The sequence below is a fragment of the Labeo rohita genome, chromosome 9 (genome assembly GCF_022985175.1).
Source record: "Labeo rohita strain BAU-BD-2019 chromosome 9, IGBB_LRoh.1.0, whole genome shotgun sequence".
NCBI lineage: Eukaryota > Metazoa > Chordata > Actinopteri > Cypriniformes > Cyprinidae > Labeo > Labeo rohita.
Window position 1 is genome coordinate 21158796 of NC_066877.1, and position 20769 is coordinate 21179564.

Below are 20769 nucleotides of genomic sequence, written 5' to 3' on the forward strand. Positions count from 1 at the left end.
TACGGGTCAAATCTAGCCCAGAAGTAGCCCAGCCGTATTTTGAGAGGGGTCTTCTGTTATAATGGCATTATGGGGGAAAAACAAAAGTTTTTGGTGGGGTTCCCTTGGTAAAATTAGTATTCCAGGAGCTAAATATTACGTTGTTGGGGTCGCTTCAACCCACGGACATGAAAAACAACCTGCGGCAACAGTGTTAAAATAGTCTACTTGGCAACCCTGACCTAAACCTACCTGATAGTATAACTGAAAGCAAATGTGACGTAAAAACGCAATAGCACGCAAGCCATTTTAGCTTGTTTTAGCTCCATCTCTCATCTTTCAGCTCTTTCATCGTGAGTCATGTCAGCAGTCGGTGTTGTCGTTGGCGTTTAAAATGTAACATTTTTCTATATGCTGATATTGGAATGAGACTAAACCAGTACCTTATGTTAAAATAAACAGTGCTAATTTTTTGTAACATTGTGAAATCTATTGTAAGGAGACTTTTGAAGGTTGTTTCTGTGTTTGGGCCTAGCATACTTCTACCAAACTCCTCATATTTTTTTCTGTGGTATAGTGTTTGTACTCTGTGCAGAATTCAAATTTTATGCATGTGTGAGAAATGTGTGTGAATACATTTGACAAAATGTGCAGTATGCAGTGTACTGAACCATTGTATCTTACAATGCATTGCTCAGCTTGACTTTGAATTTTCACTGTTACAAATGAACTTTAAATAGCCATAATCAGCTTCTTGACTTGCATCTTAAAAAAGTAACCATTATAGAAGTGTACTGTGAAGTTGCTATTCTGTTCCCAACCTCTCTTTGTCAGTGGTGTCTAGTGCTCACCTTCATGCATTGTGTGGACACTCAGTGGCATTGATTGGAATGAGAGAAAATGGGAAGAAAATAAATGGTGCCAGATTAAACCCCATCTGTTAAGCTGCTAAAATTTTCTGAAGGGCAAATAGTAAGTGTTGGTGTACATTTTTAACGCCTTGTCAAACTTCTGCCTCCTGAACAGCCCTCAGTGGTGAAAAATGGAAAACAAATGTTCTACTGACAGCTTTCCTATGCCCAGGGTGGGAGGATATTTATATCAAAAAGGTGCGAACATAAAGAGCTTTATAGACCGGCTAGTTGGTGTTAAGGGTGTATTGAGGGACTCAAGCAAATTTGGTACCTTAAGCACTTTAAAGTGTTAATTATGTTATTTTATTAGTTGATGGATGGACATAATGAAAATACGCTGGGATAGTGTGAATTGGTCTTTGTTTGGCTTGAGGAAAAGGAAAAGCTTCAGTAACATGTAGGCCAGCTGGACCCTCTAGGTGGGGCAATAACAAAAAGTCAGTCATTTACTTATTGGGAGTTTTTCGACATACCCTAACTGTATTGACCGTATTGAACCGGGAAAAAAAAAAACTGAATTCACGCAGAGCATTTGAGGTTAAAAAGTATATAAATTGTCAGTTTGTTTTTGAAAATCACTGATCATTTTGCTAGATAAGACCCTTCTTTCACGGCGCCATTTGAAGCTGCATTTAAACTGCATTTTGGAAGTTCAAACTTGGGGGCACCATTGAAGTCCATTATATGGAGATAATTCCTGAATTTTTTCCTCAAGAAACATAATTTCTTATCGAGTGAAGAAAGAAAGACACGAACTTCTTGGATGACAAGGGGGTGAGTAAATTACCTGTAAATTTTTTGTTCTGGAAGTTAATTTCTCCTTTGAATGTCCCATTAGATCACCTTTAACCAATTAACAGGTTTTTACATTTTTACAGTCTTTTATTAGTATTATTGTACTCTGTACTGTTTTATACTTAAGCAGTTTCAACTAAATAATTACCGTTCTTGAGCTGCAGGCATGATGTTGCGTCAATTCAAAGAATACATATGGAGCAGAATAAGCCCTCAATGACGCCCACAATAATTAGACCCAATTTGTCACATGACCTGCTTTTATGTGTCCAGTGAGTGGAGTAAAAGCTGTTTTCACCTTTCCCCTCATCACCGGTGTGTACTTGAGGGCCAATGTATTCACGCTTACCCGTGGCTTGGCAGTGGGGCATGTTTCCTCGCCCCAATAATATATTAATAATCAGATACTGCCACTGCATGTCTTGCTGTCGCTGTTTGCTTGTTTTTATAGTTCACGGGTCAGTGGAGTGGCATTTGGTGCATGTCCCCTGTGCAAGTCATGTCTGTACTAACTAGCTAGTTGTGACCACTGTGAGGCCGTGCCGGTGACGAGCCGCTTTCATAATGTTGACTATGTAAGTGACAGGCATGATAGGGAAATGCTTATGCAAAACTGAGTATGAATAATGGATGAACTCATATCAATTCATAGATCACATGACCATGGCATAAGCAAACATATTGTCCTTGTCTGTTTGATGAGAGTGGAAGGTCACCAAAGAAACGGGGGGAAAAAAACGGAAAAGAGAGAGAGACGACACATGAGAAAAGTGAGTTTATCTAAAGGAGAGGTCAGGAGAAATAAATCTGAAAATATGCAATAAAATGAACGCAGCACATGCTTGTTCGCTTCAAACGCGGCAGGTGCAGAGCTCACCATTTTTCTCATTGGCTCTTTTATTTTCTGTCTGTTTGAAATGGGCCTGAACCTGCTCATTAATTTAGTTAAATGAGGTGAGAAAGTTGTTTTCGAGGTGGATGGGGGGTTGGGTGATCTTGAAAGCATTTCCTGTGATTTTGTCAGGAAATGCGCAGACCAGGTTCACCAACCCTGACTGCAAGCAGCTACTGGGTCAACGACCACAATCTCGCTCAAAGTCTTTACTCTACTCCATTTACTTTGGGCCTCTAGGGGCTAATGTTTTGTGACATTGCCAGTTATGCTCAAATCACTGAAGTTTGAACAGTATGCCTGGATAGATTTGGTGCAATATCTGATATGCATAGAAAAGACAAATACATTGATTTTAAGCTAGTGTAAAAGAGCAGATGTGACCAGTATCTCGGCGCAGATCAATATCGTAGTCTTTGTGCTAGAAATCTCACAAGATACCTTCACAGGCATTTGTCTGTTAAAAGCACATATCTGAATTGTTGCTTAACCCAACCAGTGACCCTGCCACTTGCAATCTCCCCCCCTCCGCCCAGATACACCAGCGCACGATCCCCCTCGGAGGCAGGCGATACAGGGTGTGTCAAAAAGGGCCACTAGAACCAAACAGGAAACCTGTGATTCACAAATCCGAAGGCTCGCTTCGTGACTGCTTACTCATCTGTTAAAAACAGAGTGATCTGGAAAGTTTGTATGGGAGGCCTTTTGACAGAGCCCTGCTGCTCTGTCAGTGCAGCACATGCTCTAGGCACTGGCATCCCCTATTGCCTTCCAGGTCATTGGGTAGCCGCAGAGGGGGGTCTGCCCCAAGCCCCATGACAAGCCTCTGATTCGCAGCTGGATCCGTAACAAGGTATCATAGTAAATGAGTCGGTAAAACATCACTGAACTGAGGAGCGTGACAAATTGCCATGATATCATTTGTAATACTTAATGTGAGTTGCGGAAGAAGGTGGTTCAGCAATGACGGACCTCGTCCTCTGCTGGCGCCACCGAAACTGAGGCTGCTGCTAATGCGAGAAGGCAACGAATAAATAGTCTCAGCATCGTGGTTTTACAGGTTGTAGGTGTTGTTGCCGTGACATGGGTTGTTTGTGACATGTTGCCCTGCTTTAAATTTGGGTTGGGCTCTTCATTATAAATGAACAGTGATAATGTCACAAATTGCTGCTGTATTGAGTTAGGGCTTCGCCGCAGCATAGCGCGGCACTGTTTTGGCAGTTTTCAGAACCCTCAAAAACAAAAAAGGGAAACCACAGATTCATAGTTTAGAAACCCTGCATTGCAGTTGCTTGTAAAAAACAGCAGTGTGGGAAAACCACTTTAGTGCCACTCAAATGCTACTAGAGTTTTTATTATTATTTACTAATCACTGAAGTTATATAGGAATATTAAACTGTTTTTATATTAACCTTGCACATCTTTTTAAATATATCTGTAGCTTAAAATGTCTTACATATTTAACTGATACAATATATGTGACCCTGGACTACAAAACCAGTCTTATGTAGCACAGGTATATTTGTAGCAATAGCCAACAATACATTTTATGTGTCAAAATTGTCGATTTTTGATGCCAAAAATCATAAGGATATTAAATAAAGATCATGTTCCATGAAGATATTTTGTACATTTCCTACCATAAATATATCAGAACTTAATCATTTGGACAACTTTAAAGGTAATTTTCTCAATATTTTAATTCTTTGCACCCTCAGATTCCAGATTTTTAAATAGTTGTATCTCAGCCAAATGTCATATCCTAACAAACCATAAATCAATGTAAAGCTTATTATATTTATTCAGCTTTCAGGTGATGTAAAAACCCATATAACTGGTTTTGTGGTCCAGGGTAAATACATTTCTTCAGGGTATTTTTTTAAACTAATTGCACTTTCATTAATTTTGTTTTGATATCACTTGTGAAATATCATACATATATTTATTCATCATGAGAAATATATATTTTTTATTTTAAATATGATTATTTATTTATTTTTATTTTTTTTTAGCATGAACGTACATGCGTCTCTTAAAAAAGTTATAATAAAAAAAACTTGCTGAAAATCACAATGGATATCTTAGGTCTAAATGTCATGGTTTCATACCAAATCCAGTGACATTTCTGTGATGGGATGTACCCCTGGGTGAACATTGCCAACACTGGGAGAGCATTGATGGCACTCATAAGGAATCTTTGTGATTTGCATTTGTTAACATAGACTCCGTAAAAGACATACTTAAAAACAATATTTATCTTATTTTTGTGTTTGATGTGTATTAGGCAGCATACCTTATTCTTGTTTATTCAGAAACATAGTGAATGATGTTTAACAACATGAATAACACAACCAAGTAGCTGTTATCAATTAAGCATATTTGCAAGTATATTATTAATAAAGCAAATCAAATTGACCAGAATTCACATTATAGTATGAAACATAAAGCAAGTATAGAGAACACTGGCTTACTTGAAATCCCAGAGTTAGATTGTGACTTTCCATCCATACATTTTGTCATCCATGTTTTGTTCTTTAATCTCCAGCTTCAGAGTTGGCACTATTTCAAGATTTTCAATGAACCAGACATCCAAGACACCAAACCCTGCTGATTCATTGTCCGTTTGTACCGGAGTAGAGCAAAGAGAACAAAGGCAGTCAAGAGCTGCTATATGTATTCTATATATTCTTGCATCAAATCATAACATTCAGCTTCTTTCAATAGCCATTATACACTTTCCATGATTTACACTGCCATCAAATAATGCTGGAGCCGTATCAGTTTTGGCATAGAGAGTGAAATGGTCCGATTATGATTTGTCGTGTGTATATCTGAGCGACTTTCATCCGACGGCACACAGGCCCCCTTTTCTGGACAACCGAACTCTGGCTTCTTTCGGGGGCTCTGTGGTTCCTAGGGGAGACCAGAATAGAAGTCGTGGAGCTTGCTGTGATCCAAAGAAAGTGTGCCAAATGCTATCAAAACTGGATTAACAGATGACAATTGAGGGTGATGAAAGGAATTGAGCAAAAAAAAGGGAGTTTCCAAGTAACCCATGAATGGAATTTCAAAGTATATGCAATATGTTGAATGTGAGTTCCTATTCTACACCTGTTCTGTTGTGATATTGTTGCAGATTGTGTAGTTTTGTTTATATGATATATGTTGTGTATTAAAACATAGATTGCAATTCTCTTCTATCTTGGATATGAAATTTATTTCATACCTCATGTTACCACTGAATGTTTAGTACATTCACATGAGATGTATATATAGAGTTGTCCAAATATAGTTTTAATACTCCAAAACAATGTAGGAAGTAACTTAGTGTGACATGGTTTGAACACTTATTTTATATTCTAGTGCAAATTAATGTGTCATAGATGTTGTTGTATCTTTTGGTATTTTTTGGCTCTTACAGAGTTCCTTTCCTTCAAGCAATGCTGTGCACAGCCATCGCGTAGCCAGAGAAAGGGTTTTGAAACCTGACATTTCCTCAGAGTCCCCTGCTGACTTAATCATGGCAAATATTGCGTGTCATTTGTTTGCCACGCATGGACCTGGCTGATGGTAGTAGTAGTAATTCACCACCGCTGTGCGCTGGTTCCTGGAGTGCGCTCCAGTGATGGTGTCGTGCACGTCAGCGCATAGACATGACAACCAGGATCATCACCAAACTGAGGCTATGCTCGGAATGGAGTATTGGCTTACTAGCTCAGTGTACATTATCTACTGTATTTTTTAAAAAGATAATAAATGTGTGGAAAAGTAGGTATTACAGTATGTAACTGTAAATGTTTTAAACAGTTTCCTAAATTGTTCTGTGATCTCTTTATTATAATTCAGTGGGTGGCATTCTATAAAAATAGTAATTTTGCATTTAAATCGTATTCTATGTAAATAAAATGTTTTAACTCAGTTACTCAGAGTTTAATAAAATGACTCAAAAGTATGTTAAAGTTCAAGGCTGATTTGACTTCATGTGCCATACTGTAATGGAAAGTCTAGTTTAGTGCACTGAACTGTGGGGTACAATTCCACAAAGTGTGTTCTAGTCATACGCTCCACATTTTTGGCAAATGTAGTAGGTCATACAGGTATTTCATGTACAAAATGTGCACAATATATACTATATGTGACCCTGGACCCTGGTCTTAAGTAGCATGGTTATATTTGTAGCAATAGTCAAAAATACACTGTATGGGTCAAAATATCTTTTATTTATTTATTTATTTTTTTTTTAAATGCCAAAAATCATTAGGATATTAAGTAAAGATAATGTTCTACCGTAATTATATAAAAACTTAATTTTTGATTAGTAATATGCATTGCTAAGAATTTAATTTGGATGACTTTAAAGGTGATTTTCTCAATATTTTGATTTTTTGTGCACCCTCAGATTCCAGATTTTTAAATAGTTGTATCTCAGCTAAATATTGTCCTATTCAGCTTTCAGATTATGTATAAATCTCAATTTTATGACTGGTTTTGTAGTCCAGGGTCACATATATTGCAAAAATTCTATAAGTAATGTGGTAGTATTTTCTAAACATGGCTTCCAAACATTAAAGTATACTAGGCATGTTTGTTCACATTAAAAAATGAAAATAAATAGAAAAGGCTGAGGAATTATTTATCAGTTGTAGAAGTAGTTTGCTATTACTGCTACGACTACTATTACTACTATTATTTCCTAGTGCAGAACAGTAGAACATATGCAATTGTCTGCGACTTTAAATCAGAAAGGGGCGATTCTTCGTGGGCACCTATTTTTTTCCTCGGACCAATCAAGACTCTTTATTTTTACACATAGCGACGCTGGCAGCCAATGGGAACATCTCATGTGAGAAAGCTGAAGACATGGCGCTGCGCATAGGACTTGCTTACAGAAGACAGTCAGTGTTGTAAGTTTGAACCTACTGGAGATTTCTGTCTTTACATTATACATTATAAAACTGATCGTTTTTAAAGTGCATTCGTAGTAAAGGACGTGTCATATAAGCAAGCGGAGAGAATTAAGGGAGAAAATGATAAAACTCCTATTTTATGAGTGTGACATTGACATGTTTATATGCTTTCTTTTACAAGTGTCAATGTTTGTTTGTCTGTTTCTTTAAGGTTAATTGTTTCTGTGTCACAAAACGCTTGCGTAGCCGAAGTTTATAGTCCTGCATGTATCTCTTTTGCTGATGTGCTATGTCTTAACATAGATGTCAAAATACTGAATGAGAGAGCTGAAGTTCAGTGTCCAAACTATTGGTCAAACGTAAGTCCTGTTGCCTAGTCAGATACAAAATGGATGGTTCGAATAGTATCCAAAGCAAATGAAATGTTGTTTTGAGGTAAAATTATTCTGTATGTGAGATGAAAGAGACAGCATGGTGTCCAGGAGCGTTTGGCGTGCTTATACACCTGTCGGTTGTTTGCATTCATTGTAGTCTCTCTTTGTAGTCGTTAAAGAGGTAAATAAATAAATAAACAAATAAAAAGATACATGCATGTTACATGCAGCCTTTACTTAGTAATCTATAGGTCTGGGCTAATTTATTATTATTATTTATTTATTTATTTATTTATTTATATTTGAGAATTTTATATTTTTATTTATAAAGAATGCATGGCATGTAATCAAAAGTTAAAGATATTTTAACATTTTACGAAATATTGAAACTTCTATTGATCAAAGAATACTGTTTGCCAGCAAAGAAAAACAAAGTGCCTTCATTGTAGTCTCTCATTTAGACAGACAGATAGATAGATAGATAAATAGATAATTTAATAAAAAAAAAATAATAATAATAATAAATAAAAACACATGGTACACGCAGCCTTTACTTAGTAATCTGTATATAAGTTTGAGGTCAATATGTTTTTTGTTATTTTTTAAAGAAATCAGTATTTTTATTGAGCAAAGATGCAGGACATCTAATAAAAAATGTAAGGTATTTTAACATATTAACATACATTTTAACATACAATTATATTTTAAATAACTGTTCTTTTGACATTTCTATACTGGAAAAAAATTTACCATGGTTTCCATATAAATATTAAGCAGCAGCGCTGTTGTCAAAATTGATGATAATAGGAGATGTTAATTAAATAATAATAAGAAATGTTTGCTATTAACTGAAATAATGGGTGCTGAAAATTCAGTTTAGCCATCACAGGAATAAATTACATAATTACAAAATTGTAAATTACTAGAAAATTACAAAAATATATTAAAATAAAACATTCTGTTGTAATAATAATTCACAATATCACTGTTTTACTGTATTTTTGATAAAATAAATGCAATCCTGGTGGTTCTTTCAAAAACATCTTACTAACTCCAAACGGTATGTCTATATGTAGACTAATATATGTTATATTTAAGAATTCTTGGAATTATCTGTGGTTAATTCTAAAGTTTGCTAAGAGTGCTTTTTATTATTGCAGAATGGATGTTTCGAATAGTATCCAAAGCAAATTAAATATTCTTTTGAGCTCAAGTGATTCTTAATATATATATATATATATATATATATATATACACTACCGTTCAAAAGTTTGGGGTCAGTACATTTTTATTGTTTCTTTCTTTTTCTTTCTTTTTTTTTTTTTAAGAAATTAATACTTTTATTCACCAAGGATGTATTAAGTTAATAATTAAAAGTTTATTAAAAGTTAATAATAAATAATTTACATTGTTATAAAATATTTATATTTTGAATAAACACTGTACTTTTTAAACTTGTTATTCATGAAAGAATCCTGGAAAAAAAAATCACAGGTTCCAAAAAATATTTGGCAGCACAGCTGTTGATATTATCCAACATTGATCATTCTAATAATACATCCGCATATTAGAATGATTTCTGAAGGATCATGTGACACTTAAGACTGGAGTAACAGCTGATAAAAATTCAGCTTTTCATCACAGGAATAAATTCTATTTTAAAGTATGTTAAAATAAAAAACATTATTTTATATTGTAAAAACATTTTGCAATATTACTGTTTTTTTTTTTTCTATATTTTTAATCAAATAAATGCAGCCTTTATAAGCATAAGAGACTTCTTTAAAGACTACTACAAGTCTTACTGACCCCAAACTTTTGAACGGTAGTGTATATATAATATATATATATGATCATATTTTAATATATGGTTTTTATATTCATTTATATCTATTCTATTGTCTGTGATTAATTCCAAAGTTTTCTAAGAGTGAGCAACATTATTATTTTAGAATTATTATGGATTAGTGCAATTATTGATCTTTGCTTGTAAGACAGTTTTCAACAGGTGAGAAAAGTCCAAAATTTTGACTAGACCAGTCTTGAAAATAATAACTAAATAAATAAATAAAATAAGTAAATAAATGAATAAAAATAATTATATAAATAAATAAATGATTTAGTTCATGATATGCCTAAGACCATGCTTCAGTTTTATTTTGATAGTGTGTATGCAACATTTTCCCATTTTAAACATCTGTGTCCTTCAGACATGAATGAATGGCTATTAAATGACATTAAAATGTTGTGTGCTTAAGAATTCAAAAATGTTCAACAAGCTTGTCTTTTCCAGAGGTATTTCAAACAACCGGTCAAAATCACTAAAGCAAATTAGTACAGTACTTCTACACGGTACATCTGTGTCTAATTCCTCTTGAGAGACTTTAATGAGGGACTTCAAACAGTTTAAATGTCAATTACAAAGAAGGCATGGTTTTAAGGTCCCAGTAATCTGTCCATATTGGGCATTGGTCATCAGGACATGGTGCCAGGTGGCTGTAATTCATAGCAGATGAATTTCCAGAGGCGCTCTACTGATGGGCCAGCTAATGTACAGTGTGAACTGTGACTGTCACGCCAGGGTTTGTCATATTTGCAGTTAGCATGTGAATATGCAGTGCGGCCAGTGACAGTTTCAGTGCCTGAGGTCGTCCAGGAGGATGTGTTTAACTCTGTTAATTAAACCAGCAGTTCATGTTTGTTATCCCTTGAAGACAAATCCATTTGTTCTGCTACTCTAAAGGAACGTGTTTCTCACACATTCTAAGTTAAATTAGTTTGCCCCGGCGCATGTATAGAGAACCTGGATTATCGTCAGCTTTCCATTTGTTTAATAACTGTGAGCTGATGTGTGTTCCCTCCTCCTTCCACAAAAGCCACAAAGCAAACTGAGTTGGCTTGGAAGGAAATTTGAACACATGGCTAACTGCATGGGCTGGACCCAATTCCGAAGCCCGTGAGCGGAATGCGTGTGTGCGCGCACGTGTTTTATGGAGAGCCCGAGAGCCACTGGCTTGGAAGCAGACTGGGATATGTCACAAACACCCTCGTGTCAAAGATGCAGCAGCATCCCAGAGGAAACATGGATTGACGCTATGAACTCGACAAGTGATGAAAGTAGCCTAGAGCTTGTCAATTACACTTCCCGGGCCTGGACCCTATAAGTTAATGGGCAGCTTCCCCTTTCGAGGCCTGCCAAGGCTTTATAGTACTGGTTATAAAACCATGAAGTGTAATGTGCTACTATAACTTTTTCAATTAAGAGCAACTGTGCAAATGCCCTCGGATACCTGGAAGCAGTGGAAAGCAATTTTAAAGGGTTTTGTTGGCATAAATCAAAGGCAGGGCTCTATATGCTGAAACGTTTTTAATGAACTTCTTTTTGGGATCTAATCCCGATGGGTTTTTACTTATATTCGTCCACTCTGTTTGTAATGATGAACCTTGTTTTGTTTTAAATGCTAAATGCGTGCTCCTAAATATCCCACTGTGCCCATCGCCATCAAGTTAATTGTTCATATTATTGCTTTTAAACCACTGCATTTAATATACGTCTTAGACCCATATTTGAATTTTATATCAACTGCGTCGGTAGTGCATGAAAGGGATAAATTAGGGTTGTTGTTGTTTCCTGTTCTAATATTCTTTGTGTGTGTGGAAGGACTGTGACATTTCCGAACAAAGTCAACAGGACAGCACAGATCATTTTAAATGTTCAAAGCCGCCGATCCCCCCTCATCTGGTGCCTTTTAGTGTAGGTGCAGCCTTTGGCATCCCATAGAAAAATAAATGAGTGCTGAGTAAATAGTGATGTGTTGACAACTCATTTCCACATTGATTGGTGCCGGTAACAGGAGCAGAGGTGTGTGGCCTTAATCCAATTACGAAACAAAACCCGAGCCTCACTGTAACCAAGCATCTTACAGAATACGGCTTGAACCGAGTAACCGAAATGTGAGTTAACCAGCTGACCGGGTGTGATCAAAGCAAGCCTGAGGTTGTTTTAGTGTGAAATAAGTAAGCTGGATTCAATGGCACGCCCTCATAAAATGTGTGAGGTTGTGTTTATGTGTCTTTGCTCTTCACGTAACCACAAAAACAGATATTGCGTCCGCCTCGCTCTCACATTTCGGATCAGTACGTCAATATATCGGTCTATTACCTGTTGTTGACCCCCCCTCTAAATTGGGCCTTTGAAATTTGTTACAGAGCATTAACTTAACACATGTTCTGGGGGAAAAACAAAGGGGAGGTAACAGGATTGGGAGCCAGCTGAGTAAACTGAATGTTAGAGGGATGGCAGTTCGGAGCGTTCTCGTCCCGGAGGTAACTGAGAAGGTCCATACGGCCAACAGATGGAGATTTGTGCTCCGAGTCCCCACCGACCCAAACAAGTGCCTCTGCTCTAGCATTAAAAGCTTTGATCAACGGAGGGTCTCGGCCAGAGAGCGGCTCCTCAGATAGGCCGTGGACTCGCATCTGTATAAACATGGCCTTTCAGGAATGTGTGAACAATGCAACAATAGAATCTTGTTCTAGAGCCAGACCCCTGGACTCGTGCGGTTCACCGATCGAGCTTGTGCTCGGATTAAATGAACAGTTTTGGGAATATTCGCTGTTTTCAGACATAACAGCGATGGGATGTTGAAACTTTGCCTTTGATTCACACGAGTTTCAACTTGAGAGTGGCACAAAATTATTATGATATACTGTGGAGACAGTTAGCTGAAATTTAAAAGAACTTTCAGATACATATTTAATAATAATACTCATACCTTTTCTTCCAATTAATAAAGTGCTACAGTGCAGCCATTTCTGAAACGCTGAAATCTACAGCGTGCGACTATGGAAAAATATTTAGGAGCACCATGTGCGAGTGACCCGATCAGCATATTTGTGTTTGCGCTGAGGGGAGCTTCAAAGGTTTCTACATGTTTTTGCAAACGTTGAGTAATGTATCTCAGACATTTCTCAAGAATCCTTGCATAAAGTGTAGAGAGAGTGTAAATAAGAGATTCATTGTGCAGTGTAGAGAGCTTCATTGATTATAATGGAACTTTGTGAGATCACTATGAACTAAGATGAGTGACAGCTTTTAATGATTTTGTAAATGAGATATTGATTCAATACAATGGTTAAATAAACAAGAAGTTAATATTAAGTGACTTACATTTTCTGACAATAACACTATTGACTGATTTTGCTCTATTTCGTCATCAAAAATAGTCTGAAACAAGTCACAACTGAGCCGCCGCTCATCTCCTTTCAAACACTGTGGTGTTTCGTTTATGAATGAACTTGCATTTTTAAACGGATCTAGTGAGTCAATGATTCCATTTCCCATTCATAAAGACAGTCGCATGCTTTATTCCTTAATGAATCAGTTGTTCGAACTAATCAAATGAATGATACAGTATGGTTCAGTAAATATATCAGTGACTTGCCGCCACCTACTGGCAGATTTAGTTTCATTTAAAAAATATCTTTTCAGTTATTTAAATCATTTAATATTTCTGTATTGAAAATGTAAACATTGAAAACATTGAATTGAACATGAAAACATTAATCTCAACATGAATTTATGAATTTGATTACACTCTTGCCACCTCTGAGCCTCAATAATAATACAGATTAATTTTGTTGATACTGATTTCATTGGATTGGTAGCTTATTCTTATTATACTTGCTCTTATTCTGTTGTTTTAATTAGAACATTTAAAAAAGCTTTAAAAATATAATTAAAAAAAAATTTGATGTAAAAGATGACAAAAACAAAATTCCCCTGTAAATCACTTTAAGGAGTCAAATATCACCACGTAATGGGAAGGCTAATTTTGTAACTCATTTTTTTGATTATTGATTAGAAGGTGCTCCTAAAATTTTGGCTGTGTTCCTAAAAATTTTTAAGTGCATATTTGTACCTTACACTCTTAAGAAACTAAAGGTTCTTGAACCTTGAACATCCATGGAACTTTTTAAATGCAGAAAAGGTACTTTGTAGTCAAAAAAGGTTCTTTAGATTTTTTTAAATGTTCTTCAAAATGATTCTTTTAAGAACTGTTCACTGAAAGGTTCTTTGGGGAACCAAAAATGGTTGTTTTATGGCATCACTGCAAAAACACCTTTTTGGAACCTTATTTTTTTAAGAGTGTAAGGTCCATTTTATAACCTAAAATGGTGGATTTTGTACCTGCTTTTCTGAGAGTGTACAAAGACCAAGAATAGTCTAATGTGTACAACTAAACAGTAAGGTGTTACATTGTGCGGCTGTTTTTGATAAACACGTTTCGCTGTGTGCGTGACTAAAAAGAACGGACTAATTCGGAGAAAATGTTTACGGAGAAACCACTGAGTCACTGCTTTCATCAGGTGAACTGGCTGCAGTGTGAGGTGTGTGCGTTGGCTCGGATGATCTCCTGCCACAGTGTCTGCCACGCTTAGTTCATCATACTCCAGGCAGAGCTTTGGAGAGACACCTGGACTGGCCAGCCTCTGCTGGGAAGGCCATGCTGTGCCAAAAATCAACCGTAATCAACGCACATTTTCTGTCTTATGCATCATAATTATTAACTTTAGTGCTGAGTTTACAGCAGGCAGCTGAAGGAATTTTTATAGTGATTCAGATGCTGGGGTTTGTGGCAGCAGTTCTCTCTCAGTCCCCATGGTGTCAGTGTTTGCAACGTTTGATTATTGCCCTTTGGTCACACTCCAGGTAGGCAGCGTAGGGCCTGCAAGTCAATGAAAAGTTTCAAGTTAGCATTTTATTGACAAGAATATAGTTGTATTCTTTTTGTTTTTGTTTCTCAGTATGTATTGTTGGATTAAAAATACATGATTTTACATGAATATAAAGAGATTTTTGGGAATTACATAGCCTTTAAATAGCAATAAAATAATAATTTAAATGTTAACAATAAAAAAAACAGAGTATTTAGCAAAAAAAACAAAATTAGATTTAATAAAATAATTAAAATTATAATAATAATAACAACAACAATAATTTAAATCTGTTAGTAATAGAAAATAGACACGTGTGCTACACAGTGGTATATTTTATGGCTATTATTTAATATTGCTTATTATTTTGAGAATTCTACTTTTGTCCTACAAATATAATCCAGTTTACAACTATTTTTTCCCCCCAAATGCATATTTCCTTTAAATAAGTGCGTGTGGCTGACATATGCCAACCTCCCTAAATCTACTGTCTCTCCACCTCCTAAATCACTAGAGGCTGCTAATTTTATGTCGAAACACAGATCCTAAGTTCTAATTTAAAGGCCAGAGCAAACAGCACTTACAGTGAAATTAGTCTCCGGCGTTGAAGCGTGCAATGAAATCATATCCATCCCTTTTTAATGACTGAATGAAATATTAAAAGAACATAAGCAATAAGAGGAGAAATAATAATAGGAGCAGATTTCCCATGGTGCAGCACATGGAAATGGGGAGATAGGAGCCCTGAGGTTGGGCTGGGCTCCTTCTCTCTCTGTCTGTGAGGCTCCACCAAGCCAGCCAACGTTCCACCGTTTCTCATTAGCTTTGGAAATGAGCACGTCGTGGTTCAAGCTACGCAGCGGGAGTTTCAAGCGCTGCGTTCAGCGATGTTTGGAAGATAGGTGGCGCTGGAGATCCTGAATATCGCCTGCTTGACCGGTCTTATGGCTCGGATATTAGAGTAGTGTCTGTAGCTTATTTACAACCCGGGCAAGCCGTGTACTCTCACAGTGTTTCAAAGTGCTTTGGACTTTTAAAACACCAGTTGTAGTTCCTATAAATGCTTTTGTAATTTTCATATTGGTTTAAGGCTCTTTTCCCACTGCGTTGGATGAACTTGCAATCCTAAATTGAGCGTTTGGCTCATGTTGCTGAGGGAGTATGTTTATGGATTTGAATAAGTGATTCAATGTTAATTTTATAGTAACTGTTAAATGTCAAATTTAGGTTATTGCACTTCTCTTTTCAAAGTAGGCTTTTAATGCTTTGGATTTGTGTTTTGTGGAGAACAAAGCTCCTGCCTGTTAATTTTCTTTAGGGAATGATTTCTATTTAACACTGTTTCATCATATGAAAGTAACACAGCTGTTGTCAGATTCACAGAAATGCTGTTCTGCCAGAATGTCATATAGACAAAAATTGTCTGTTTAATAAGAAAAGTCAAGTAGTCTTTGTAGGTTAAAAAAAAGAGATATTTTACGTATAGAAAACACTTTTTTAATATGATATGATTTAGCTTTAGAAAGAAAAAAATACTAAAAGAAAAAGTTACAAATTCTAAAAAGCTTTTCAGAGTAGTACTTTTTGCTACGAATGCAGTACTGTCTATCCAATTTGATTTTCAAGGTTTGGCAGAACCTGATTTTTTTTTTTTTTTTTTCAGGTATTCACACATCTGTGGGATTTCGAGGGAGCTAATCAGTTTTCTCTGCTTTCGGCAGACGTGTGTTAGGAGCACGTTGAACCTGAAAAAATCTACTAATTATGGATATCACCCCCGCAATGATTACGCCTTACTTCCTCTTTCCTATTGCTACTCGTGTTTTTTGTGTTTTTTAGCTTCACCTTTAGGCTAGAAACTAGTTTGTCCCAATGTCAGCAACTATGTGCCTCACATACTTGTATTCAGCACAGAGGATTTCTAACAGCTAGAAAAATTATGCATCTTTAAAATCGACTTGTTAGCAGGTTGCCTAAAAACCTAGTTCACCTGTTGGAAGGAAACCCTGCATAATTAGGTGGGTCAGGTTCACCTGACCTTAATCGGATGCATTTTTTAAGGGGCAACGGAATGGGTCGAGCTCAAAAAAAAAAAAAAAAAAACCAGCACAAGATGTGATTATATGAATTTTTAAGGGAATGCATTTAAAAATGTGACTCTTCCAGGAGAGTTTTAATACTAAAGTAAAGCATGCAAATAAGTAAATAAATAATAATAATTATTAAAAAAAAAAAAAAATATTTTTTTACCATAATAAAAATATATATATATATATATATATATATATGTATATACTAGGGATGGAACTACTCGAATAGGCCTGCTACACAATTAATTAGGTTGACCAGCTTACTAGATTTATTCTTATATTAACTGTTCAACCTACAGTAACTAATTGGCTAATGGACTATTGGATGATTAGCCAAGCATAATAAACAATCCCTAAGGATCTTGCAAAAGATCTTTGTACTCTGAAAGCTTTTTGATTAAAAACTAGAGTTTACTCCTCTCTGACCCCTCCTGTGCTTCTGGATGCTCTCTATGTAGAACGCCTGCTCCTGAAAATCTCGTTCCATGTATCCTGTCCCATTCCCAGAGGGGTGACCCAGTACGGCCTTTGGAGGTGGAAGCACGCAGGCAAGCGAGACGTTTACTTACGCCTCTTAATGGGGAGCGTGATAGGCGCCTGTTCACATCACTGGGAATAAGGGCCGACGCTGCCCTGCTAGTGCTGAGGCTCATTAGAACAAGGCCAAGATCCTGCCACAAACAGGAACTGGACCGAGCCAAAGACAGTCCTCCCCCCCCCCCCCTACACCTCATCACACTCCAGAGAAAAATCTGTGCTCGTAGGACGCGTCTGTCCGCATCGCTGACCCCCTTAAGATGCTAGTTTCCAAGCTCAGCTGCCTTCGGTTCGGTTACAGTTAGTGCCTCCTGAGTACACGCAATATTTGTTTGGTTAGTTTTTGTTTGTTTATTGTTTCCAGATGGCAGCCCTCAACTTTGCCTGCGTGGCTTTCAAGTTCCCAGCGAGCGTTTTATAGTCTTGGCTGGAGTGCTTATCCTGTTTCCTAGACCCCGCTTTATGATGGCACTTTCTTTTTTTTACCTTAAAACTGGGAGCAACTGTCAAAAGCTGTCTGCACTTTTCTACTGTGAAAAGGTGCAGTGTAGCTGTGTTGTGACGCCACAAGGTTTACCCTAAGTTTAAGGGTCACTTGTGAAGGTAGGGTCCCATTCTCCGCAATTTAGTTCCGTATTGGGAACCGGCCAGATCCCTTTGTTCATAGAGGTGCAGTGAAATGTGGTCCTTTTGTTATGAGAAGGACTGATGAGGCTGGAAACCTTTTCCCATGGCTGGATCTGGGCACCGTTAAAGCCACGTCACTTATTTACAGGAATACAGGAGGTCAGTCTCGGCTGTAAACTGAGGGGGTGGACGACTTGCCCGTCAGATGCGGTTAAAACCAGGGGGCCTACTCATATCCTTGAAGGAATATTCAGGGTTCATTACAAGTTATTCTCAGTTGACAATATTTGAGGTGTGAAGTTGATTAACATAAGGCCCTTTAATTTTTTCCCAAATTCTGTTTTAATTTTTCTGGTTTCTGTTTTTTTTTTTTCAGTTTTAATTTTTCTAGACTTTTGACTGTTTTAATAAATAAATTTAATTTTATTAATCTAAAAGCATGTCTAAGTAATTAAGATCAATTGAAACAACAATTTATTAAAAACATTATTTTCAATTAAATTTATTGAACGTTTTTAAGGCTGTATGCAATCCGTTTTATTTTTATTTTTTTCCCCAAATTCTGTTTTCTTTTCGTTGTAATTTTTTACTGGATTCCTTTTTTTTTTTTTTTCTCCGTTTTAATGGTTAAATTTAATTTTATTTATCAAAAAGCATGCTTAATTTAGTGACATCACGAAACATACACAATTTTAAAAACAGGTAAATATTCCTTAAAAATAATGATTTAATAATTTTATTAGTAGTGGTAGTACTATCATTGCATTAAGTCATATATTTTGTCACAATTTCTTCAAGTTAAACCTAACTTTTATTTTGATGGGTTACTCAGAAGACCTTTAAGTTTCTCTTCGTAAATGATATGATAGTAGTTTTGGTTTTTCTCACAAGAAATAGTAAAATGCTTATGAAGTGACTCTTAGAGTAGTTCTAGAGATTATGTTTATGTGTTCATGTACCCATATATTGAGGCCACAGAGACTGAAAACACTGCGGGCGTTACGTGCTTCCATATGTGTGTAATGAACAAAACCGCGCTTGTGCTATTCGTTCACACAGACACTCAGAATATGCAGGATTTACATTTAAATAGTATTTTGTGGCTTAATAATCACAGACACTATTCCATATCGTGCTTTGATTTAAGTGTACTTGCCTACTTTTGATTTATTCATCCAAAATTTTGGCAAATTCCGTGACATTCCACGTTGTACAGTAAATTCAAACCGCATATCGTCACACGTGATTAACCGCTCATGTGTGATGCGTTCATATCGCCATGCGCCATTCACACAGAATGCGCTTTTGTGTTGACAAAGATGCAACACGGGCAGTAAAATAGGAAAAACGTAAGAAGATAGGAGTGAACTTCTTTTAACTTCAGCGCCGCAAAGAACTACTACTCTATGTCTAATATTTCATGTTTGCATCATGGTGACAGACTTAAAGCTGCTGTTCATTGTTTTTACAGAAGATTTATAGTTAATAGTAGTCTACTGGTGTTATACCTTCAGTCATTTTGAATTTGATTTACCTTGACTTTTGAGATTTTTTTTAACGCATTTTCCTTGTATTATTTCTGAACATATAATATGTATAAGATGAGTTTGTACAAGATGTAGTTGTAGTTCATGCATCTTTTCTGCAAAGATATTTAACAAGTGATTTGTTTAACATTTACAACTTGTTGACAACTTCATGTGTGATGTACTTGGAATAGAATTACTAGAGGGTAATAAAGAAAAAGTTACTTGAATCATGTTGTAGTTACATTTTCAAGTTGACTAGTTCAAAATCATAAAAAATCGAGAATCGGTCAAACATTCTGAAAATAATCGAGATTTTAATTTTTTGCCATATTGCCCAGCCAATACAAAAATTGAAGTCACAGTAGCATTTGCAGTGGAAGTGAGTAGGGCCACTTTTTGAAGGATTTAAAAGCAGAAATGTGATAACATTTAAAGTACATTCATTTTCTCTGTTAAAATTTGTATGTAATTTGAGAAGCTATTTAAATTAATTATAAGTAAATATTTTTTTCCTTCCACACTAAATTATTTTCACACTTACAATGTACTGGTAGCTATTCTGTATTCTGAGCATTGTAACATTTACAAATTGGCACCATTCACTTCAACTGTAATTGCCTCACTGTAAAAAGTGGGAACATGTGGAAATAATAATTATTTTTTGTAACTTTATGGCGCAAATGCTAATTATCGAGCTTAAACCAGAATATTCCTTAAGAAATCTGGTTACTCTCGCATCCCGTTCTAGTTTAATGACAATCTCCGTAGTCTGCAGCTCGTTTTGTTGCGTGCGTATGTTTACATTGCTAAAGCGACTGGAGACCCGTTTCCCGTTGCACGCAGCTGGTGTCAGCGCCGAGGTGTCATGGTAACGGCGCGATGACTGTGTCAGGCAGGGCTTAGCTCATGTCAGTCTTAATCACGGGATCATCGTGTTGTTAAGGTGCTGAGAAAGCTGCGATACAGTATCACATGTAGCACTGTAACACGCTCTGGCCCGAGGCTGACCCCTGGGATGAGGTGTGACCGTGACGTATAAGCTGTGTTTCTTTTTTTTTTTTTTTTTTTTTTTTTCCTCCAGACCTTGTTGTCTGTTTAATCTTTTCCCTGACCGTTCGGCGGCTTGGGTCGGGAAGAGGACAACAACTCTTGGCTGCACTTTTTCTGAACTGTGTTATCATGTCATACGTTGCTTTAAATAGCAGGGAAGCCTCATGCATTTAAGGTCTTTAAGAAGAGACCTCAAAAGGACAGCCAGATTGTCAATGGGAATGTAATGGTGTTGTGCACTAATAGCTTTTTAAGTAGTACTCAGAGTGAAATGCTGTTCTTTATGCTCACCTGTTACAGGAAGTCCTTGGCGACAGGCCTCGAAATATTTCACACAAGATGCACAAAAACCTATTTT

The 20769-nt window shown here is 36.4% G+C and overlaps 1 protein-coding gene across 1 annotated transcript in view; it reads left to right on the top strand.

The window, feature by feature from the left end:
- The first annotated feature begins 7373 nt into the window (after positions 1-7373).
- Positions 7374-20769, top strand: part of clybl (citrate lyase beta like) — a 71066-nt gene continuing 57670 nt past the window's right edge. Inside the window, exon 1 of the mRNA XM_051119325.1 lies at positions 7374-7484. Within this exon, the coding sequence (XP_050975282.1) occupies positions 7441-7484 (44 nt within the window). The 5' untranslated portion in view covers positions 7374-7440. The remainder of the gene's footprint in view (positions 7485-20769) is intronic.